The sequence below is a fragment of the Papaver somniferum genome, chromosome 1 (assembly GCF_003573695.1).
Source record: "Papaver somniferum cultivar HN1 chromosome 1, ASM357369v1, whole genome shotgun sequence".
NCBI classification, from domain to species: domain Eukaryota; kingdom Viridiplantae; phylum Streptophyta; class Magnoliopsida; order Ranunculales; family Papaveraceae; genus Papaver; species Papaver somniferum.
Genome location: NC_039358.1, coordinates 234,794,740 through 234,817,791, shown reverse-complemented (window position 1 = coordinate 234,817,791; position 23,052 = coordinate 234,794,740). Strand labels below are relative to the sequence as shown.

General features: G+C 35.9%; 2 protein-coding genes across 2 annotated transcripts in view; one reads left to right on the top strand and one right to left on the bottom strand.

The window, feature by feature from the left end:
* LOC113319489 (26S proteasome non-ATPase regulatory subunit 10-like) overlaps positions 1-22,850 on the top strand; it is a 42,525-nt gene extending 19,675 nt beyond the window's left edge. The window contains exons 3-7 of the mRNA XM_026567744.1: positions 20,142-20,318; positions 21,377-21,508; positions 21,606-21,745; positions 22,191-22,277; positions 22,648-22,850. Coding sequence (XP_026423529.1) covers positions 20,142-20,318; positions 21,377-21,508; positions 21,606-21,745; positions 22,191-22,277; positions 22,648-22,767 — 656 coding nt within the window. The 3' untranslated portion in view covers positions 22,768-22,850. The remainder of the gene's footprint in view (positions 1-20,141; positions 20,319-21,376; positions 21,509-21,605; positions 21,746-22,190; positions 22,278-22,647) is intronic.
* On the bottom strand, positions 14,689-17,312 carry LOC113319482. Its single transcript, XM_026567735.1, has 2 exons — positions 17,060-17,312; positions 14,689-16,271 (listed from the first exon to the last, which is right to left on the bottom strand). The coding sequence occupies exon 2, from the start codon at positions 16,221-16,223 to the stop codon at positions 15,102-15,104; it is 1,122 nt and encodes a 373-aa protein (XP_026423520.1). The 5' UTR covers positions 16,224-16,271; positions 17,060-17,312; the 3' UTR covers positions 14,689-15,101.
* Positions 22,851-23,052: the final 202 nt, after the last annotated feature.

Below are 23,052 nucleotides of genomic sequence, written 5' to 3'. Positions count from 1 at the left end.
ATTCCTATTCAGTGAATACCCCGCAAATACCATTATTTTTCCTCTCATTCGCTCTGAGAAATCACTTGCATTTAACCTGCAAAAATCAACAAGTTTTTAGATCGTTTTGCGCGCTCTAAAAAATTTGCAAGACTTAAAATAAAGTTACCTTAAGATATTGCAACCATTGGGTTGCCATTGCAATTTCAAGTAACCATCATCTGGTCTGTTATTTAGATGACAACCCAATAAATGGACAAGCACCAGGAGGATAATATGGTTCCCTAGCTTCTTCCTTTAGTACCCATTGACCATTAAATATATCGCATTCTTGCTCTTCATCCCTAGTACCATTGTAGTTCCCAAGCTTCAAATTAGTAGTACTAGTTGTTACGTTTTTCGGGTTCCCATCCAGTGAATCTTCTTCTCGAACCATTGATGATCTCCAACTTCATGAAGACTGAAGTCCTACAAAAAAACATCAACACTCTGTAAAAACAAAAATGCCTATCAAAAGCAATTTCTTGTTTATAATGTAGGCACCAAATGTGTGCTGGTATTATATTATTAGGGTGCCTTCATAAAGTTAAAGTACCAGAAAACTAAAGTTTGATGTTTCGATAGAAGAAGAAGGAAAGAAAGGATGAGAAAGTGTTGCTCTGGGCATAAGAAAGTCTTGCTGCTTACGAGTAGAGTCTTCTCAAATTATCGTCATGTCCATAATTATTATGGTACTAATAATAATAGAATATCACTACTTGAGCGTTTCGTGAGGGATGAGTGTAAATCAGGAAGGATCAAGAAGCTTGATGATGGTTTGAAATACTTTGATCAATTGATTCTAGAAAGGCCTTTACCATCTACAAGTACATTTAATCATGTATTAGGATCATTATCCAAAATCAAGTGTCATTCAGATGTCATTTTGTTATATAAGAAGATGATTTTGGTTGGGATAAAACCTGATGTTTCTACAATCAACACTGTCATTAATTGCTGTTGTAAACTAGGCCAAATGAGTCATGGGTTTTGTTTACTTGGAGAGATTACTAAGAGAGGTTATCATCCGGATACAATCACTTTCAATACACTGATTAAGGGATTGTGCTCCGAAGAAAAGATTGATTTTGCTTTTGAAGTGTTTGGTAAAATGACTGACACAGGTATTCAACCTACTGCAGTTACATGTAATACTATTATACATGGGCTGTGTAGAACTGGTGAAGTGGGTCTTGCTCTTCGGTTGAAAAACGACATGTCGAGATGGAAATGCAGACCAGATGTCGTGTCGTATATTGTGATTATAGATACTCTTTGCAAAGGAGATTTAGTTGATGAAGCTTTGGTTCTCTTCTCTGAAATGCTTGGAGATTTTTATGTTGTGCCGGATGTTGTTGTTTACAATTCTTTGATCAAAGGTCTTTGCAATTCAGGCCGCTTGACTGAAGCAAGGAGAATCTTTGATGAGATGGTTGGTAAAGGAATCTCAGGAAATATGGCAACCTATAAGGGTATGATTCACGGTTTTTGCCTACATGGTCGTTGGAAAGAAGCAACAAGATATTTTGATGAAATGATGGATCGAGAGATCTTACCTGATACAATAACCTTTAACATATTAATAGATTCTCATTGTAAAGATGGGATGACGGAGGATGCTTGGGGGTTATTTGAATTGATGGACAAGTTAAACATACAACCTAATCAGATTACTTATAGTTCAATGATGAATGGTCTGTGTTTGGCAGGTCGGTTGCAAGATGCAGTGAAGCTTTTTGACTCGATGGTCCACAGGGGCCTAGACCCAAATGAGTTCAACTACAATGTGTTAATTGATGGGTATTGCAAGAATCGGAAGCTGGATGAAGCTGTGCAGCTATTTAAGAAAATGAAACAAAATGGATTGCAAGTAACAACTGTTGTTTATACTACATTGTTGCGGGGACTATACCGTGATGGAAGATTTGAAACAGCGCAGAGTTTGTTTAATGAGATGCAATCTTGTGGTCAAAATCCAAATAAATTTACATATAGTACGGTGTTAAATGGACTATGCAAGAATGGAAAGATTGGGGAAGCAATAGTATTATTTGAGTCCATGAAAACTACTGGTATCTTACCTGATATTTACATGTATGCTATTCTTATACATGGTTTTTGTCAAGCTGGCAAGTTGGAAGATGCAAGAAAACTGTTTAATAAGATTCCAAAAGAAGGATTAGTTCCTAATGTAATAACATATAACACAATGATGGATAGCCTCTTTCATAACAGGATGTTCTTGGAGGCTGAAAGATTAATCAGTGAAATGGAAGAGAAAGGTTGTTTACCAAATTCGAGAACCTATGATATCCTCATTAAGGGTTTTCTTAAACGAAATGATACTCAGAAGGCTCTGCAATATCTATGCAAGATGCGTGAAAGAAAATTTATGCCAAGTGATTCTGTTGTTTCATTGTTAGTAAACACTTTCTCAACCGATAAAATTAAAAGTCTGGAGGTATTGCAGTGAGACATTGTAATTTACTAGGGTAACAATTTCCAGTAGAGTGTCAACATATTTGGATTAGTATACAGTTTCTCTTAAGTTTTCGTCAATCTTTCTCTGCTTTATCAAGCTCATTCTAACTCTTGACTATGTTCTTTAATAATGGTGTGACAAAAGAAAAACAGTGGTGGACCGATCTATATTTGGCTTTTAAATTCTTGTTTAGAAAATTTTCGGGTGGCAGTGTAAAGTTCCAGGATTCTTCATTGTGAAGGCTATATGGTCCAATATATGCAGCATGTTTGAAAGATAATGCATTAAGCATGTGCGCGGATTCCTAACTCAAACTCTAACTTACATTTCATTTGTAAGCCTAGTTAGAATCGGATGTTCTTTGCAGTTTGTGGTTTTGTTTGTCTGAAAAAGATCTATAGTACCATGAGTAGTTAATGGTTTTGGTAGTCTGATGGATGAGCCAAGTGATTATCTTGATTCAGAGCAACGTATTAATTGTTGCCTCCATGTAAAGAAGACTGTTTCTATTGTTGAGCATGATTTTATAAAGGCGAGTTCTTGCCTATCACTATACTACCAATATGCTTAGTCTTTGTTGACAGGGAGGGATGGACCAGTTCTAGCATGTAAGTTGCACTTCTAGCATGTGAAAGGATCATGCTATTCATGTTTCATACATTTTTTTCTGAGTGGCAGAATATTTTTTTGTTTCATGTTATAATGGTCATCCCAGTAAGAGAATTTGAGTAAAAAAAACAAGAGAAAATGTTGAACCAACCATTTTGTGTAAATGCGTATATATGATTGAAGAATTGTATAAACAAGAGAATTTGTTCTTCTTGGTCTCCAGAGGTGTATAAAATGGTAGTTGGCCCGCATGTTCTTTATATAGGCACCCATACGAGTGCTGGTAATTTTATATAATGGGCGTCTTCATATTAATGTTAAACTAGTCAATGGTAACGTGGTGTAGTTTATATCCTAAAAATTGGGTCAAACAGAAACCCTAACGCAGCCGGGTACCAACTGCTCGTCAGTAAAAGCGGCCATCATGATCGAACAAAAAGGATTACTTATTCTGGAAAAGAAGATCTTGGAGTTGGATGGAAGTGAGTACGAAGTTGTAAGAGAAAGAAAGATTGTCAGTCTTAACTGGGATGGTGCGTGAAGAAAAGTCAGGTGTTCAATGATATGCGTGGAGATCCGTGTACATGTATCACAGAAAGTGGGAATGGCTCTGCAGCAACAGTAAAACAAGCAGCACTCCCTAAGCATCGAGCGTTTTTTTCCTTGCATTGGCAACAAAAACCAACCAGCAAGGTATGGTGTATACTTGGCTATCCGGCTAACCACTGCGCTAGTGCATTGGTGCGCATTGCGTTGCACAGGAGGAGGCTAACCTCTCTGGCCGGCCGGCCAAGACCAGGGGGAAGGGTACCCACCTTTGGCCGCCTGTGCTGGCATTGGTGCGGATTGCTTTGGGCATGGCCTAGCTCAGGCTTAGCCTTTCTCGAACCAACTCATACCACTGCCGGTTGGTTGATAAGATGGAATCGCCAATTGATTATGTAGTAGACCCTCAAATTTTTAATACCCGATGTGGGATTATCCTTTAATAAGACGTGTAATAAACAATGGTATTATTGTAATATATATTGATGACGGGCCTGGATTTGGCCCAATACCGATTCCACCTAGTGTTTAAGGAGGAGGAGGTTATGGCTGCGCCGCTTGGAGTGGTTGTACACTAATGTGAGATCTAGTCTAGATGAAAAGAAAAGGCAGTTTTATACTCGGATTAAATCTAGTGAACTAGGATTGTTGGACCTTATGTCCTGAGTGTCACTATAGCTTTTGCTAGACCGACTCCTGTCCGGAAACAGTATAATCTCATAGTTCTTGATGCAAGCATTGGGAGAGTTTGAAAGATAACGCATTAAGCGAACTCAAAAGGCACTATTCATTTGTAATCCTAGTTAGAATTGGATGTTCTTTGCATTAATGGTTTTGTTGTATAAGAATATCAGTACGTAGACTCATAACGAAAGGTGAAGCAATCACAGCTGCACATAACATGTGATCAAGCTATAAACTGTCTATACCGCGAAGCTCTGATATCTGTGTAGTTCTATCTCAAGCCTATGCTAGTGTCTCAACTCTCAATAATAACCATCTGCTGAAGCTTCCAACTGGCAGTCAATCAAACGTCTAGCTAATTCTACAGTATTCCTCGGGTTAAAAATAACAGTAGAAAACAAACCCCAGATTAGTCAATTTCCTCGATTTTGATCTCAACACCAGCTCCATCCTGCTTGTACATCTGCATACGGTTTATAACTGCTGCATCTTCTCGTTAATATCGTCTATGTCTCGTTAATAGCTGAATTGGAACAGATCATGCAAGGCAATATTAATCTTGTTGGATAAGTCAAAACTGCTTGCAAATATTAAAGAACGATTTTTTAGGGACCATGGTTTTTTTTTGGGGACCATGATCTTATTAGGCCAACCTCCCTATACTTATAAGGGGTGTCCCAAAGTTAGGTAAATACCCATTTATACTTTACTTTAATTTAAATTAAAACTAACTTAATAACTATATAAATCTAATCATATACATCTAATCTAAATGAATTTATTAACCAAAATCAAAATCAAAATCAAAAGAGCAATCGAAAAAATTTTAGTTTTGGAAAAAAGTTTATTCTCTTCTTCTTCTCTCTTTCCTTGACGTTCCTCGTTCGATTGAAAAACCCATCAATCTTTTTAATTCGTTCTTGGATAGGAAAATTGAGTAGAAATCATCAAAATATGGTTTAAATGGATGTTAAAGTGGCATGTTCGGTTAAGAATAGTTTTGAAAAAACTAGTTTTGTAACCGAACATTCTGAAACCAAGAACACGAAGAACACTTCGGTTATCACGAATTTAATTTTTCATAACCGAACTCCGAGTTCGGTTGGTTCGCAAAAAATTCTAAAACTAGTTAGTAACCGAACTCTACCCATAATACCAAAAAAAAAAAAAAATGTAACCGAACTGTGTTATTTTTCCTACAATGTTGAGTTATGATATAACCGAACTTTACCTACCTTGTTCGGTTGGTTCGCAAAAATTTCTAAACTATCTACTAACCGAACTCTACTTATATTCCAAAAAGATATTTTTTTTTCCAATGTAACCGAACTGTGTTATTTTGCCTACTATGTTGAGTTTCAATTTAACCGAACTTGTTCCAATATGTTTGGTTTGTTCGCAAAAATCTTGACAAACCGAACTCTTCACTAATTGCATGCATGTGGAGTTCGGTTAGATATGTTGTTGGGTTAAAGTTTGAGAACCAACCGAACATTACTCTGTAAGTCCTATAAACAAAGTTTGGTAACCTGCGTGTATGGAAAAGGTAACCGAACAACTAAAAACCTCCATTAAAGAACGAGTTCGGTAACCTGCGTATATGGAAAAGGTAACCGAACTACACTTTCAGATGAGTTCGGTAACCTGTTCTTCACATAAGGTAACCGAACAAGCCCAAATCTACCTTAAAAATTTACATTTTTTTGAAAATTTGGAGCAATTCAACCAACATTATCGAAGTTTGAAACATACCTGGGTACCCAAATACTCTTCCTTCGGTTGTGGTTGGTAAAATCCTTTGTTTTTCATGTTTTCCTTCTTCATTTTCTCCAACTTTAATCTCTCAATAATTCTGCTTCTTTTTAAAAAAAATCATCTGATTTTTTAATCTCATTAATTATCTTTAACTTAATCATTTTACTAATCACTACACTAACTATTGTTAACACTAACTAACACTAACTAATCATTATCAAAAAATTAATCAAGAACGTAATTTAGGTATTAATATAAATATCTAGATAAGGGATGACCTAGAATTACTTCTAATGTCTTTACCCAAAATAAAACCGTGGTCCCCAAAATAACCATGGTCCCCAAAAAACCGTTCATATTAAACAAGTCAGGCTCAATACGGATTCTTCAATGGCATTAAACAACGGCGGATTTTTTCAGCTTGAGCCTTGAAGTAATCTTGAGGTTAAGTTAAGTGTATTAATTAGTCCCACATTGGACGACGCAATTTTGAGTATGTTGTATCTGTTCTCCTATGATTGCGATATTGATCGCCAATTGACAATGGATTGGATGCTCATTCTAATAGTCCTACATGGGCTATCAGCCATTTACTTTCAGCATTATGGTCACTGATGTGGCAGTGGTAGCAACTTAAAAACAGATTGCATCCTCAAAATAATTACATGATTATGTCATATTCATGTAAAGCGCATCTTAATTAATACTATTAGTGTCTTTTCCGTGCGTTGCACGGGATCATATTAACATTTGTTAGACGGCAACCAACCAAAACAAATTTACAAACCTGTTTAATGTAATCTTTTGAATAAACGATAAACGAAGGGAACAAAAGAAATATTCATTCTTTCTCTCTTTGATACTAATCTTCATATAATGTGTTCATAAATTAACATGTTTTGGCACTAAATTGTTTTCTTTGACGTGTTCCAATCTGCTTCAGCATTAAGACCTACAAAAGCGAATGTTGCAGTCCTTCACCTTCAGATGGATTGGATGCCTAAAGAAAAATTAGTTAAGTTTGGTAATATTTTTATTTTTGACTGGATACTTATTAAGTCTTCCACGCAAACTCATCAACTTCAGTTATTCCACCAAATAATTTCAAATAACGGACTTAACTTTGAATAGAAAGCAATGTCACCTGTTTGATGCGCAACATAAATTTAGCCTGCACCACGCTAAACTTAGAAAAAAAACTACGATAATGGGTACATATAACAGCATACAAAAGTATTTAACATATTTTGTTGTTACTGATATTTTTTTAATTTTAAGAAAACTTTCTCAATTTGCATCAACACTTTGGTACTCGTGTTTGGATCTCCCTATGAAACCATATTTTTCAACATCTATATGTTAATCGTGCATGTTGCTGCATTTCTAATAAGTCATTTTTCCAACTACATGGTCCTTATAAATTTTTGCATCGGAGAATCTTATAAGTTCATTTAGAAAATGACACTAATGTGTCTCAAGAAAACAATTTTTAATCATATTAGATTTTCCACCTTAGTATCCTAAACAAAGTTGCGACCCTTGTTTTAATAGAACAAACCTTTCTATCACCAAGTCCGGTGACCTAGTTCTGACTTTTCTGATGCTCGCATTGAATTATGGCCTTTTTTTATCACGCCGAATCGTCTTTCTTCTCTCATGCTCTTGGTACTACTAATATATCAATCACAGTCCAATATTAACCACAGTGAATTCGATTCATAATGTTAGGAACTCTTTATATACATCCACAATAATGAATGGAACAAAGGATAATTAAATACATGCACATAGTATGGCATCCTCCACCATAACATTTACCTAATATCTAGAAGTCATAACTTGAAGAGATATCCTAGACAATGTAGAGCTAAGAATTGTCAAATATTGAATTCAATGAAATTACATAGCCAATAAAATACGACTTAGGTATTCCAACAAACAGGAGCTTGTGTTGAAATTTTCCTAGTTCTTTAAATTCTTCTCTTCCTTTCAAAAGTAACTTCCCTTGATCTTCCAAGAGACAGTTAGTTAGCAGCTTCTAAGAAATGTATTCGATACAAAAGAGGAAGTGATTCTTATAATTACTAACTATATGTCTAAATCAGATGGCATTGCTTACACCATAAAAACTTTATTCGATCTACTACCGAGACAGGCTATTCTACGTCACTACTCGTACAAATTGCATGTATTTTTAGGTTACAACTTATTTTCCCTCAGTCGACACGGATCAAACTTTCATTTTTTTTTTTAAATGTATGTTACTGGTATCTATTACCCATCAAACGAAATCATACCCAATTTTAATCTTTTTGGCAGCAACTATATAGAGCATATAATACTCATTCTCTAGTTTACTTTAAAAGATGCATTTGAAAGAAAATGCTATACCTACATTAGACCTCATTCATCCAATATGACTTAAACTTTTTCCTTAATTTCAAATAACCTTCAACACAGTTAAGTAGTAATGAGTGTCGTGTCTTATTAACAGAGCTCATCATCGTTGCTAAAGGATAGCTACTTCTACTTGACATAAGTAAAGCACAAGAAAGAACCAAAAATTCAAAATAGTCGGGAATGACTTCTATACACATGATAATAAGGGATCAAAAATAGAGTAAGAACTAAGAACACTAACACCAGTAAATGCGATAAAAGGCTGAGGTACTATTTCTTAGAAAATAACCTGATCAAGGATTTTTGGACCCTCTTTCTCCCGTCCAGACAATTTCAGCGTCTTTTTTCAAAACATATTTGTACCTTAAATACAAACTCGCCACAATAATATCAGTAAATAGATACTCCATGAGTAAGCAAAAAAAATCTAATTAGTGGTCGAAAGTTTAGCAGACCGGATCAAGAGAAATTGTTGTAAGTCCTACTCCTTTCAAGAGCCTTTGAGATACGTGTCTTTCAGTTCTTCTCATTGCCATGGTTTTGACTTATCTTATTTCTTATTTTTCTGCGTTCTTTGCAGAAGGAAAAAAAATATCTGAGCCAGAAAATATGGAGTAACATTCATTAAGTGATGAATAATATGAAGAAACACAAAATCCCAAATCAAAATAGAAGGGAACGGAAGGAAAGAGAATTAGGGCTTGTATATTGCAGGAAAGGGTAGGTTGTATATCTTACCTTTTAACAAAGTGGCTTCCAAATCTGCCATTTAGAATCAAGGAACGGTTAATCTTGATAAAACAATCCAAATCTTCCATTTAGATAACAATCCAAAAAAAATCACAATCCATCAAGTACAGGGAACTTTAAAAAAAATAACAAAGCATATGAGAAAACGTGCTCAAGTTATGAACATTAAATCTACCATACCATTTCAAAAAACGTGATCAAGTAACTACAAATCCTGTAAGAACACGTAATATATGATCAACAACGCAAAGCGAAAAAAGAAACCCAAGTTTGGATCTATAAACAACCTTGGCTGATAGATGCATTGGGAGTTGGCGTTTGTCTCTGATTCTTTTTATGCGCAAATAGCGATTATGAGAGGCTTCATCTGTTGTTAACGATGGCGTTGGAGAAGGTTGTATATCTCGGTGTTCTTTTACCATTTTTCTTTAGAGTTTTAGTAGGGTTTAGGGTTTTAGTAAGGTTTACCACGTTATAGAGATGTAGTATATTTGGAATTATGAGAGAATAGTGGAGGGAAGGGAGGAGTAATAGGTTATGTTTTGTATTATCGTAGATTGGTGGCCCTTGATTTCTATTGGTAGGGGGCCAGGAACTCTAGAATTCAAGTTGTTGGCCTAACTTTCAATGTGAGGCCGGTATTTCGGTCTCAAATTATATATACAATGGTGTTTGAGATGTCCCATCTATGACTACACTCCTCGCACAATGGAGTTTTTACATTAAAATTGACAAAAGTGTCAATAGTGTAGCACAGATAAGGGTAACAAGAATAGGTTTAAGTTCCGTCAGAAACTTAATAGAAAACTGATTCCAGGATCAAGATTCTAAGGTAAAAGATTAATAAACAAACTTGATAATAATATTGATAATAAGATGTGTCTTGTAAACAAGAGTTCCATCCTTTATATAGACTTGCATGAACTGATTAAAGGAAAAAGTTTGACGAAAATTAGAAAAGGAAATACTTGCGAAGCAAACTAACTTAAACTGACGTAAGGGGTCAACAGTCATAGTTGATCCAAAAGCATGAGGTCAACTGTTACAGTTGATACAAAAGAAAAGGATCAACAACCATTGTTAATACAGAGAAAGATGTACTACATCAGTTAAGCTATATGCGCTAACCACCAGGTTGATTAACAAAAAGATAAACACCTACAGCTTAACTATTAACCAAGTCTAAAAATTAAAAAGCAGAATCATAAAAAGGAAAATATTTCAAAATTGCTAAGACAAGAACTCAAGCGTATCAACAGTAGAAACCAAACCCCAGATTAGTCAATTTCCTCGATTTTGATTTCAACACCAGCTCCAACCTGCTAATTGTGCATCTGAAGGATAGGATTGCATACAATTTCTGCTGCATCTTCTACAATTAAAAAATCTACAGTTGCTTATCTAAGAAGGATCCAATAGTAAAATTTCCCCCGACCATCTCCCTGCACATAGATTCAACTAAGGATTATAACATCTGCTTAGTCGAATCCTAAGGAGAATGATGCATCATATCCACACAAGCAAAAATTGGAAGAACCACCTGTACTTGCCAGTCTGGCAAAGTATCAACTATCAAGTGTTCTAATTTGGGGAAGAAGTAGATGCAGGAAAATCACAAGTCACAGATTGGCATAAATTTGAGCTGTTTTCCAAGCAGTGACCAAGTAGATAAATGAAAAGATGGGTAAAAGGCGAACACGCAATTCTGCAAAATCACACCTTTATGACTATGGGCATCAACACTCAAGTGTCGTATACATGCAGTTTGAAGCTGCATTTGCATACAACTTACAAACAGGACCACAAATCAAAAGAACAAAAAAACAGAACCAGATTTCACAATGAGTATGAGCCATGCAGCAATACAAAAAAACTTACAAACAGACTGCGTCCCCGAAATAATTGCACGATTTGGTCATATTCACGTAAGCACATCTTACAATAGTTAGAGGTGAACATATGAACATATGCATATCTATGCAGGCAAAAATTGGAAGAGACAGACAGTATCTGTGCTGTGCTTGCTAAAACTGAGATGAATACCAAACAAAATTTCTAAAGATGAATACAACGACAAAAAGAGAATAAAGGCGAAGAAGCAATTCTGGGTTTTGCGACTATGAGCATCAACATTCAAGTGTCATATTTGACTTGGAAATAAAGAAATCCAACGAACCACACTAGAGATCACAACAGACTAGAATCCCTATTACATGCAGTTTGAGTTGACAAAAACAGCACAGCCATGTATGCTAAGACTAAATGGACCACCAGCTGATTAACAAAAGATAAACACCCATAGCCTAACTATTATATTACCCAAGTCTAAAAATTATAAAGTAGAATCACAAAACAGGAAAAGATTGGTGAGACAAGAACCTGAGAGAACCAACAGTAGAAAGTGGAAAACAAACCCCAGATTAGTTGACTTCCTCGATTTTGATTTAACACCAGCTCCACTCTGCTTGTGCCTCTTATTCAGGATAGGATTGCATACATTCTCTAACTGCATCATCTTCTCGTTTATATCATCAATGTCACCTACTTCATTGCTATCCAACCATTTATGGCGTCATTGATTGCATCTTCAATCTTCCACTTTATGTATGGTGCTAGGTTCCCTCCAATATCATTGATCCTGTTCTTCATGTCATGTGTAAATTCCTCGAAAGAGTTCCTTGCTTTCACCTTCGTCTTGTGTTCTAAATCTTCTGCATTGTATCTGTCTGCCTCTCAGACTAGCCTTTCAATTTCATCCTTAGAAAACCTACCTTTGATGTTCGTAACTGTAATCATATTCTTGCTCCCTGATGTTTCTTCTTTAGCAAACACAGTCAATATACCGTCTGCATCAATATCAAAGCGCCCTGTGATCTTAGGATAACCGCGAGGTGCTGGAGGAATTCCTTCCAACAGAAATTTACCCAGCAAGTTATTGAAACTGGTTATAGTTCTCTCACCCTCGTAAACTTTAACCATCACTTCAGCTTGGTTGTCACTTCTGGTAGAGTACAGTTTTTCCATCGTGGTGGGAATCGGGGTGTTCCTTGGGATGATAATATCCATAAAACCTCCAGTTGTCTCAACACCAAGAGAAAGAGGAGTTACATCCACCACCACCAAGTCCAGCACCTTCTCGTTACCTTCGCCACTCAAAATGGCAGCTTGCACTGCGGCACCATAAGCCACAGCCTCGTCATGGTTGATGCTTTTGCAGAGTTCCTTCCCATTAAAGAAATCTTTCAATAGAGACTGAACCTTAGGGATTCTAGTTGACCCACCAATGAGGACAACATCATCAATATCGCTCTTGTTCATCTTAGCATCTGCCAAACATTTCTCAACAGGTTCCAAACATTTCAGAAACAAGTCCATGTTCAACTCTTCAAATTTAGCACGAGTGATGGATGTAAGAAAATCAATTCCTTGGTATGAAGAATCAATATGAATGGTTGTCTTTACATTTGATGTGAGGTTCCTCTTTGCCCTCTCACATGATGTTCTCAACCTCCTATGATCCCTTGGGTTCCCACTAATATCCATCTCATGCTTCCTCTTAAACTCTGCTACAAAATGACTTACCATCCTATTATCAAAATCCTCTCCACCAAGATGGGTATCTCCAGCTGTAGCCTTAACTTCAAAGTTACCTTGTTCAATGGTAAGTACAGAAACATCAAAAGTACCACCACCAAGATCAAAGATAAGAACATTCTGAGCACCACCAACATTTGTTGCCCTCTTATCAAGACCATAAGCAATTGCAGCCTCTGTTGGTTCACTGATAATTCGCATTACCTTAAGGCCAGCGATGGTACCAGCATCTCTAGTAGCATGACGCTGAGAATCATTGTAGCCTTAGGATTCAGAGCTTCTTGATTCTTAGCAGCCTCACCAACCATACGCTCAGTGTCATCAAAAGCAACATAAGAAGGAGTAGTCCTATTTCCTTGATCATTAGCAATAATCTCAATTCGATCATGTTGCCATACACCAACACATGAATATGTTGTCCCTAGATCTATTCCAACTGCTCTTCCGGCCATTAAAATGTGAATACCACACAAACCGAGTTAATAATACTTCTGAACTCACTAATTTACAGATGTTTAAATCCCTTAGATGAGTTAAATGGAAGAACAGATAGAGAGGTTTTGGAGAGAGGGTTTTGGATGAGAGAGTGAAGAAGATCTGGAACTTTATTAGTGAGTTCAAATTTTAGAGTGAGAGCGAGGAAAGCAACAGTGTTTTCAAACCCATATAAATATCTAAAGATGGGGATGGAAAAGTCAGTTCTATCCTCTAAATTTCTTGATGTAGGCACTTGTATATATCCTTGTTTGATTGGGGCCATGACATTTTATTTGCACCCCAAAATGTTCAGGGGCGTATTAATCCGATCGTGAATATATTGTTTTATCCTTGAATATTTTATTTTTTTTCAAATGAGGACCCTAACTAACGATCCTAACTAATGACAGTTTAAAGTCGTCATATACATAATTAAAACAATAACGATTCTTCCAAAATGCCGTCAGCGAATTGATTAAGTATATGACGATTCTAAACTGTCGTACATTTCCGCCATTAAGATGAAGATAACGACTCTTTTTAGAGACTAACGATTGTTTATAACGACACTTCTAAAACATTAACGACTGTTTACAGTCGTCAGATACATAACTAAAACAATAAAAACTCTTCCAAAGGATCGTCAGGGAATTGATTATGTTTATGACGGCTCAAAACTGTTGTACATTTCCGCCATTAATGAATCTTCGACAGTTTAGAATCGTCACTGAAACAATCGAAAAATTAACGACTGTTTAGGGTCGTCACTGAAAATTTTCAATACCATGAGACTTTTCATACAGCTTTGGGCAGAAAAAAAAATCAGACACAAAATTGCAGACAAAAAATCTGGAAAAAAAAGAATTAAACTCTAATTAAATCATATTATCTCTAATTAATTAAGATTATCACTAATTATTTAGGGACATTTTAGCCATTTAGAAAATATTTTTTTAAGGGGTGACCCAAATTAGAATTGGGTGACATTTTTTGTCCTCTAGTGCAAGGCCCCCAATTAAAATGTTTGGCCCCCAATTAAGCTAGGGTATATATGTTTGCTGGTAGACTACTCCATGTGAACACTAGGCACTGCCTTTTGTGTGGAAATTTGCACCCGGTGAGAATGATTTTTCATCTTCTCAAATCACATTTTATTAACAAAAATAATTGAAGGCGGCAGAGCAATCCTTTCCGGCTGTTAGGAGCTGGTAACAACGATAAACGGAGGGAGGGTTTTAGAGACATGGAAATGTATCTCCATTTGCTTAAACTCAGAGAGGCACTATTAACTTGAATTTCTCAACAGGATGTTCTTTGGAGTTGATGGTTTTGTTGTCTGAAAAACAATCTAGAATAATGCTCCTCTCAATCAATTCCTGCAAGTAATCTTATCATCCGGGATTTATTTATCCAACGGTAAAATTTCCCCTGACCATCTCCAAATAGATTCAACCAAGGATTGTAACATCTGCTTGGTCAAATCCTAGCATAGGAAAATGATGCAACATATCTATACAGGCAACAAATAGGAAGAGACACCTGTGCTGGCAAGTCTGGCAGAGCATCAAGTGTTCGATATCTGTGTAGTTATATCTCAAGCCTGCATACTTGCAAAATTAAAACCAAAATATGCTTGTCTCAAAAACTACAACTAATATCTATATCAGTATATATAATATGCTACTTTTTGTATTGCTGAGTTCTGATGGACCTAGATTGTTTACCCAGTTAAAAGGATTTAAAGGCTTCTAAGACCAGATGTTATGTATATGTGTTGATCCCCACCTCATAACCTAGGCGAGAACCATGTCTTACCACATTTCAAACATTCCAACTGATAGCCGGCAGCACGTCCTGGTCTGAGGATGTTGCTGTGCAGACCCACTTTCTTCTCACTGCATCTTGGGCACGGAATATCCGCCGTATCCATATGTTGCTCCTCTGGTTCTTCTTTGGCTGCTTTCTCTTCTGCTGACAGACATCCTTTCCTTAACTCCTCTGCTGTCATCTCCACAACTGCCGAAGCTTCCAACTCGCCATCAATCAAACGTCTAGCCAATTCTACAGTACTCTTCAGGTTAAAACGCAACTGTCGCATTTTTTGCTGATACTTGGCCAAATTCTCACCTCGAGTTCTAAAACAGGCCTTCTCTAGAGCAACTAACGCTGACATAACAACCTTAGGATGGTGATCTCTGGATGCTCTGTAGGCAGTACAGTTTATTTCCTCGAAAAGCAGTCCCAAGCATTTATCTCTCACATCATCTCCTGTAAGTGCCTTGGCCAAAATTGCATCAATATCATAAGCATCCTCCTCTACAGGTATATGTGGTTGATTTTCCTCCACCTCCTCCTCCATAATCTCAGCTTCCTCCAAAGAATATTCGGCTTTCTCCTCTTTCATCTCCATGTCATATCCCAACAGTTGTTGAGTTTTCAGCAGATGATGATCAATTTCAACTTGTTTATGCTTCTCAAAATCCCTATCGGTTATCCACCATAGTACTTGTTCCTCATGATCATAAACCCTTAGTACAATGAAGCCAGGATGCTGTGTACGAACAGGAACTTTGTCCACCGAGGGAACAAAATGCACTTTACAAGGGTGCATCAAACACACACTGGGAATCTCTTGTTGGTGAAAACTGTAGAACAGCTCCCTATCATCATACCGTTGCCACATTCTACCATATCTATCTGCCACATCCTCCGGTCTATACAAATACTGGCACATAACCATCAATTCCCCATCACTGTCTTCTGTTATATGCTTGATAATTGCAATTTTAGGCTTTTCATTTACACCATCTGGAGCTATAAAAGTAGGATCACCAACGTCGAAGCTAAACTTCTTATTCTTAAACGAGTTGCAGTAAGATTTCCCTGAACTCATCTCTGAAGTTGACATCTTCAATAGTAAGTTGTCTTAGTCGCTACACAAGTTGCAATCCTTCCCCTGTGAAAAGATTTTAAATGTCAGACACATTCATTCTCCAATACCAGTCCTAAATTCATCAATGCCCACAACAAATACTAGCAAATCAGCAAAACAATCTGAAGGGCTGTTTCGCATTTTTGGCGACTGATCAACCCAAAGATTTTCTCCATGGTACAAACAAATTAAGCCTATCAACTCATACACACTATTCATGCTGGGAAATTGCCTCCAAGTTAACATACAGGTCTATGACTATGGCAACTCTTTTCTTACACATTCCTATAACATACACACTAATTTCCCATTTGAGATTCTAATTGATTTGTTAGCATGCCGTACCCAGTCTTTACCTAATTATCACATACTCAGAATCATAATAGTTAAATCAAAATTAGGGAAACTTAAACAAAATAAACACTGATCGGATTTCCTTGAAATTAGTCTGCTTCTCTTCAATCAATAGAAAATTACACCCAACACAAACAAAATTTGAACAAAAAATTAACACAAAATTAGACCTAGGAACAGAGAAATGCAAGGAGAAATTAACAAACAAAATTAAACCTAAAACAAACAAAATTAGAAGAACAAATCAATACAAAATTAGACCTAAAAGTTAAGATTTATGTATCTTCCAGAACAAAAGGGGGAAAATGGCCATTACATTAAATTAGCACTGTAATTATGCTTAATCTATGTACAGATAACAGTTAGAAAAATTCAATAAACAAAGAGATCAAGGAAAAACAAACAAGGGTTTGCCACTATCTCTTGAGAAAAGAGCAGAGAGCTAGAAAAATTAGTACCTAATATAATCTTGGTCTGTGACTGATGATGACGAGTGCTTCTTAGTAACAAGCAAAAGAAAAAGAAAAAAAACAGAGAGTGAGAATGAGGGCTGAAATGGTGAGAGAAGTTGGAGAATGTAGTAGAATATGAAAAGGGCAGAAAAAAAAAATGAAGTTTACATTTTCTGAGAATGTGGAATTTGAAACAACTTGAAAAATGGGTTTTGAAAACGAATGAGGTGTGAAGAAGATAAGACTGAGAAGAAAATAAAGTAAGTTTTGAGTGGAGAATTAGTGAATGAAACAGACTGGCGGGTAAAAAACAAATGATAGGTATTCGTAGAAACTGTTGGTTTTGCAGAGGAAGCTTGGCAGAGAAGATATATAGCTAGAAAAGGAAAAGAGTCAATGGCGGTGGTGGGACAGGACAGGGCCACGTGATTTTGTTTTGATATGCAGCAGAGCTGATAGAGGTGACTGGTGAGGTGCTAGTGCTACCTTCGAACACTAGACTCTGATGGTCTGTCTATACACCACCACCTAAGAAAGCTCGTGGAACTATATCAATTGACATGTTTGGTATAACTACAAGTTTGGGTTAATTTTCATGGTCAAATCTAAAATTAGTTTACCTCACTAAAATTATATTTATTTATTTACTGTTCCAAAGAAATCATTTTAAAAATGTGAATTCCTCACTAAATTGATTTATTTATCGTTTCAAAGAAATTATTTTAAATTGGGAGTGCGTTTGGATTGAAGCAAAAGGTAATTTCGGAAATCATGAGTAAATAATGATTGCTTTACGAGTGACGGAGTCAAAGTCTATTGTTTCAGGGGTCAAAATCAACGAGACCTACATTTTCAGTTTCCTCCTACCCAATTCGCCCCCACAAAATGGCTGAAATTACTAGAATACTAACCATATTTGCGGTGAAGTTTCAAAACAAGTGGGGTCCTTAGACCCCATTTGTCTCACCGTGCCTCCGTCCCTGTGCTTTACTCAAACTATTATTATCATTTTATTTTTAGAAGTCGTTTCAAAGTAGTATGTTTATGTAATTCTTTTTGACAGAATCCTCGTGATATAGGCAGAGGTATTTGAATCATTTTGATTCGATGTGCAACACATTACGGATAATAGAGAAAAGCCATTGCCCGGACAATAAAACTTTGATGGGTCAACAGAAAACTCGGAACTCGGATAAACTGATTTTTAGAGTCATTGTTTCAGATGCCCCTGATTCATTGTTTATGTGAATTTGTGGTAAAAGAAATGTAGAACATCTAGGAATCACCTAATTTTTAGAGTCATTAGTAAAAATAATTTATCTCACTAATTATTTTCTATCTCAAGTAATCATTTTAAAGTTGAGAAGTGGATAGGAACCAGAAACATTTTCGTTTTTTCCTTCTCAAAGGTATAAGTCGATTATGTGAACCAAAATAATAAAAACATGCTTCGTAAAAAGTAGATTTTTTTTATTTTTAGAAATCATTTTCAAATTATATTCACAGTCAAGCAAAGCTCATGGAACCAGTAATATGTTTGGTGTAACCGTGATTTGAACTAATTCCTAGAGTCCCAGCTAAAAAATAAGTTACCACTAAGATGTAGAAGGTGTTGGATTTTAAAAGCAAAAGTTAAATATAGCATGCTTCGTTTCGAAGTAGATCTTTTTTTTTGCTTTTAGAAGTCATTTCAAAGTAATATTTTCGGATAATTGTTTTGACAAGTTCCGCATGATATAAGATATTTTTGAATCTCTTTGATTTGATGCACACATACTTACGAATACAAGAGAATAGTCACTACCCAGACACCAGAGCTTCGATAAATCTACCAAGAAATATGATTGAAGGAAAATTCAAGGGTACGTACATTTCTCAAAGTGTATTTTAGGAGCCACCGGTTTAGTGGTTTCGGGAATCCATGAAAAAAAAAATATATCATCGAACAAGTCAGGGCCACCTTATTTTTAGGGACATCAGTAAAGTGTAAAGATAATTTCCAAATAATCAAAATTAAGAGGGTGGTCAGATGTCAGAAATAAGTTTACTTTTTCCTCCCATAAATAAAATTCAATTCCGGGATCAAAATAATCAAAACTTACTTTACAGAGAAAAAAAATGTTTGTAGAAGTCATTTCCATATTATATTCTCAAACTATTATTTGGTTTTTTGACTTTAATTTGTCCAAAGGTAACTTTTTAAAATGGTTCCAAATGTAAGCAATTTCAATTCATAAGTTTTGAAGCAAAATTAGGATTTTAACTTTTAGCTTATAATATTCAGACATTTTTTAACTTGATAACTTTTTAGCTTCTTAAATTCCAAATAGTCTCTAACATAATTTCTAACTTTTCTAATTAAGTCGTACGGTTAATTTTGTTTCCAGAAATCACTTCCAAAGTAAATATCAAACTATTATTTGGCTTTTCGATTTTAATTAGGTCCAAAAATAACTTTTAAATGGTTCTAGTAGGCAAATTCAAATCAAAAAGTCCGAAGCTAAAATATGATTTTAACTTTTTAGCTTCTAAAATTCCAAACAGCTTCCAAGCACACCTACCTAGAGAATTTACCGTGGACTCTATTCAACCCTAGGAGCCAAGACGTGTCGAGCATTTACCATATTCAGACTATTCAGACTGACATCCATCCTAGTCCAACAGCTGCTTCAGTGTACTCTCTGAGTCAGTCCAATCCATCCTTGGCGCTTCTTCTTTCAAAAGCAATTTTTTTTCCTCTTCGCCTTCTCTCTTCCTCCTCCTACCCGTTTCCCAGAGCGAAAAACCCTCTTTCTTCTTCATCTTCCTCTTTTCTCACCATGGAGAACAATCCAGCTGCAAGTCCGTACAACCTATAACCCCAATTAGAGTTTTGTTTCACACTTGTTTTGTCTTTCATTTTTATGGTTGGAGTACTAATCCGTCTGTCTGGTTGTTTATTTGCAGCTAAGATGTTCCTCAATGCTGCTCAGGTTGGTGAACTCAAAATCCTCAAACGTAATCACTTGGATTTTTCATTTCGTATGTGTTTTTGAGGATCTTTTGTTAGATTTTTGTTGATGATTTATTATTTATTTTTTTAAATCAGACTTTGCATTAGCACTAGATCGGTTACATGGAGATGGAATAGCAGCAGTAATTGGGAATACTAAAGATGGAGAAGGAAGGAGAGCTGTTCATTTTGCTGCTTCTGGAGGGAGTGTTGAAGTTCTCAAGTACTTGATTCAAGAGATGGGAGTTGATATTGAAGTCAGAGATGGAAGAGGTATGATTACAATTGGGGGTGTTTTTAGATTTCTTACTTCTAAATTTTGTGCTTCAATTTGTTTATCTCTGTGTTAGGACTACTTTGAATTGTAAATTGTTGTTTTTGGGTTGATGTATTGTGTCATGTTTATGGGTTTTCTAGAATTGTTATTACAATCTTAAGGCTAATGATCTTCAACATATGCTGGATCCTTCAAGGAATTTCCCCTGCTATGTAGAGCCATAACTATTAGTGCAAGTTTTAGGCAATTTTCATCAGAAAACATCAGTTTCAATGGCACCTGACGAGTATTAACATGATACTGGAATGTATAGCAGTCAAACCCAGTATTCACAAACTACAATCTGTAGAAGTCGGTACAAAAAATTACAAAATGTAAGGACACACAAAAATCAAGGTTTAAGAATTGAGAATCGAATAACATATAACTTAATGGCTGTTTACTGATTCAAAAGTTTTGGGTATGAAAACCGTAGTTTCATTTGTACAGCCACTAAAGCTCAATTGGGACTGTGATACTTTAAGATACTATGTCCTTATTTCCAATTAACCGTCCAAAATGATTCTGATCTACACACAGTACCATCAAATAATTCACTTTTAAGCACAAGCTTACAGGGCAATGTTGGCTACATTGCAAGTGGGTTAATGTTCCATGTCAAAAATGAGATGGGGTATTTTCAATTAAATAGTAGGTCTATGGCTAACACTTGGCTGAGTGAGTAATGTTTTTAAACAGTAAGATGATGGCTATGTCAGTATATGACTACATTCTTTTCGTAATGGCTTTGGAGCTGAACAACTAATTGAGGTTAATGTTCCATGTCAAAAATGAGATGGGGTATTTTCAATTAAATAGTAGGTCTATGGCTAACACTTGGCTGAGTGAGTAATGTTTTTAAACAGTAAGGTGATGGCTATGTCAGTATATGACTACATTCTTTTCGTAATGGCTTTGGAGCTGAACAACTAATTGAGGTTAATGTTTGATATTGTTAAAAATTGTGAAGTACGAGTGTTTGTAATTATACTCTTTGTGGTGGTGTGTGTCGCAGGTGAAACTCCCCTATCCTTGGCAGCTATAAAAGGGCGCTCGGCTGCTCTGGAATATCTTCTTGAAATTGGTGCAAGTCCTGAAATGGTTGATGATTTTAATTGTAGTCCTTTGCATCATGCCGCTGTGAAAGGTAGGTTGAGTTCCAACTGATTTGGTAACTTTCCAAATGTGTTATTCAGACATTACGAGTAGCTTAAATGAGGACCTGATGTTTCTTCGTGTTGCAGGGCATAATAATGTGATACCCTTGTTGCTTTCAAAAGGTATTAATGTGGATATTACGAATGATTTTGGCTCACCGCTACAGTATGCTGCCACTGCTGGCAAACACAATACTGTTAAACTTCTTCTGGATCATGGTGCCAATGTGAGTATTAGCTTTTATTCATCAACATGTGTGGCTATCAGCTATTTGTTTTACTCAAGAAATTTCTAAATGTTAACCTAAACTGCATCCCGATTAGATGTGAACTGCTTGATCATGACTCACTGTTAAATTTCGAAGAATTATTTTTAAAGCTAGATCCTATGTACATGGTTGATTGTGCAGTAAGCTCTTTTAAATAAAAGATTACTTTTCCTATCATTGTGTAGTTGAATCTGTGCCTAATGTTGCTTTATAAGGTTTTTCTTTTCAAACTTACTAGTCGGAATGTTAATTTGATCATAATACACCTCCTCTCTGTCGTACATATTTGTTCATGGAAATGATATGGTATCATAAGATCATTCCTTTTATTTCCATAGTTTCTCCTCTTTTATTCTCCTTTGAGAAAGGGTCACTGAATCTACATTCTGTTTTATGTTTGCAGCCGAATTTGGTTTTCCATGATACATTTACTCCACTTCACGCATCTATTCATTCCCAATCCTGGCAGTGCGTGGAGCTATTACTCAAGGTAGAAATATTTTTCGACATTCTTGTTAGAATTTGTTAACATCTATTTAGACTAGTATTGAATGATTCGGACTATTACTTGTCAAATTATGTACAGTTTCTGTAAACTCTATCCTATTCTATCCATGCAGATTAAGTATCTTTTCTTGATTTCAGATGTAAATTAGTGAAATTTCCATGTTCCTCTTGGTTTCATTTCTTTTGAATGGGTTCTTAGCGAGTAGTGACGGTGTTTTTATCATACATGTATATCTAAGGATTCTTTGGTGTTGTGTTTGTTGGGTTCCTCAGTATGTTTCCTAAAGCATTTTTGGGTTTGTAAATATGCCCTATATAACTTGTTCTTGTAAATATTTTTGTCATCTGTGTAGGCAGGTGCTGATCCAAATGGTGCACCAGATGGAATAAAAGCTCTTCCACTTGCTGCGGGGGTAACAAAATTATCAAGCTGCTTGTTGATGCTGGTGCAGATCCAAATGTTAAAAACATAGTTAGCTGATTTTACTTTTGGTCTCTCTTCATTTGCCTAGATTATTTCTTCCTTGTTCTAGAAGTGCAACTTACTTGATCCTCTCTTTAGTATTCTATTGTGTTTTCTTAATATAAAAAGAAGTGGTGATTTGCTATGAGATGATTTTTTGGATTTTAAAAGTAGACTTTTTCTTGTCACAGCGCGGACTAAAGCCAATTGAACTCGCAGCTGTTATCAGTAATCGTGAAGGTGTTGAGATTCTTTTTCCTGTGACTTCTCCTATTCCATTATATGATGAGTGGAG

Excerpts from the sequence above, each read along its gene's own strand:
- LOC113319482 (XM_026567735.1), bottom strand. The coding sequence starts at position 16,223 with ATGTCAACTTCAGAGATGAGTTCAGGGAAATCTTACTGCAACTCGTTT.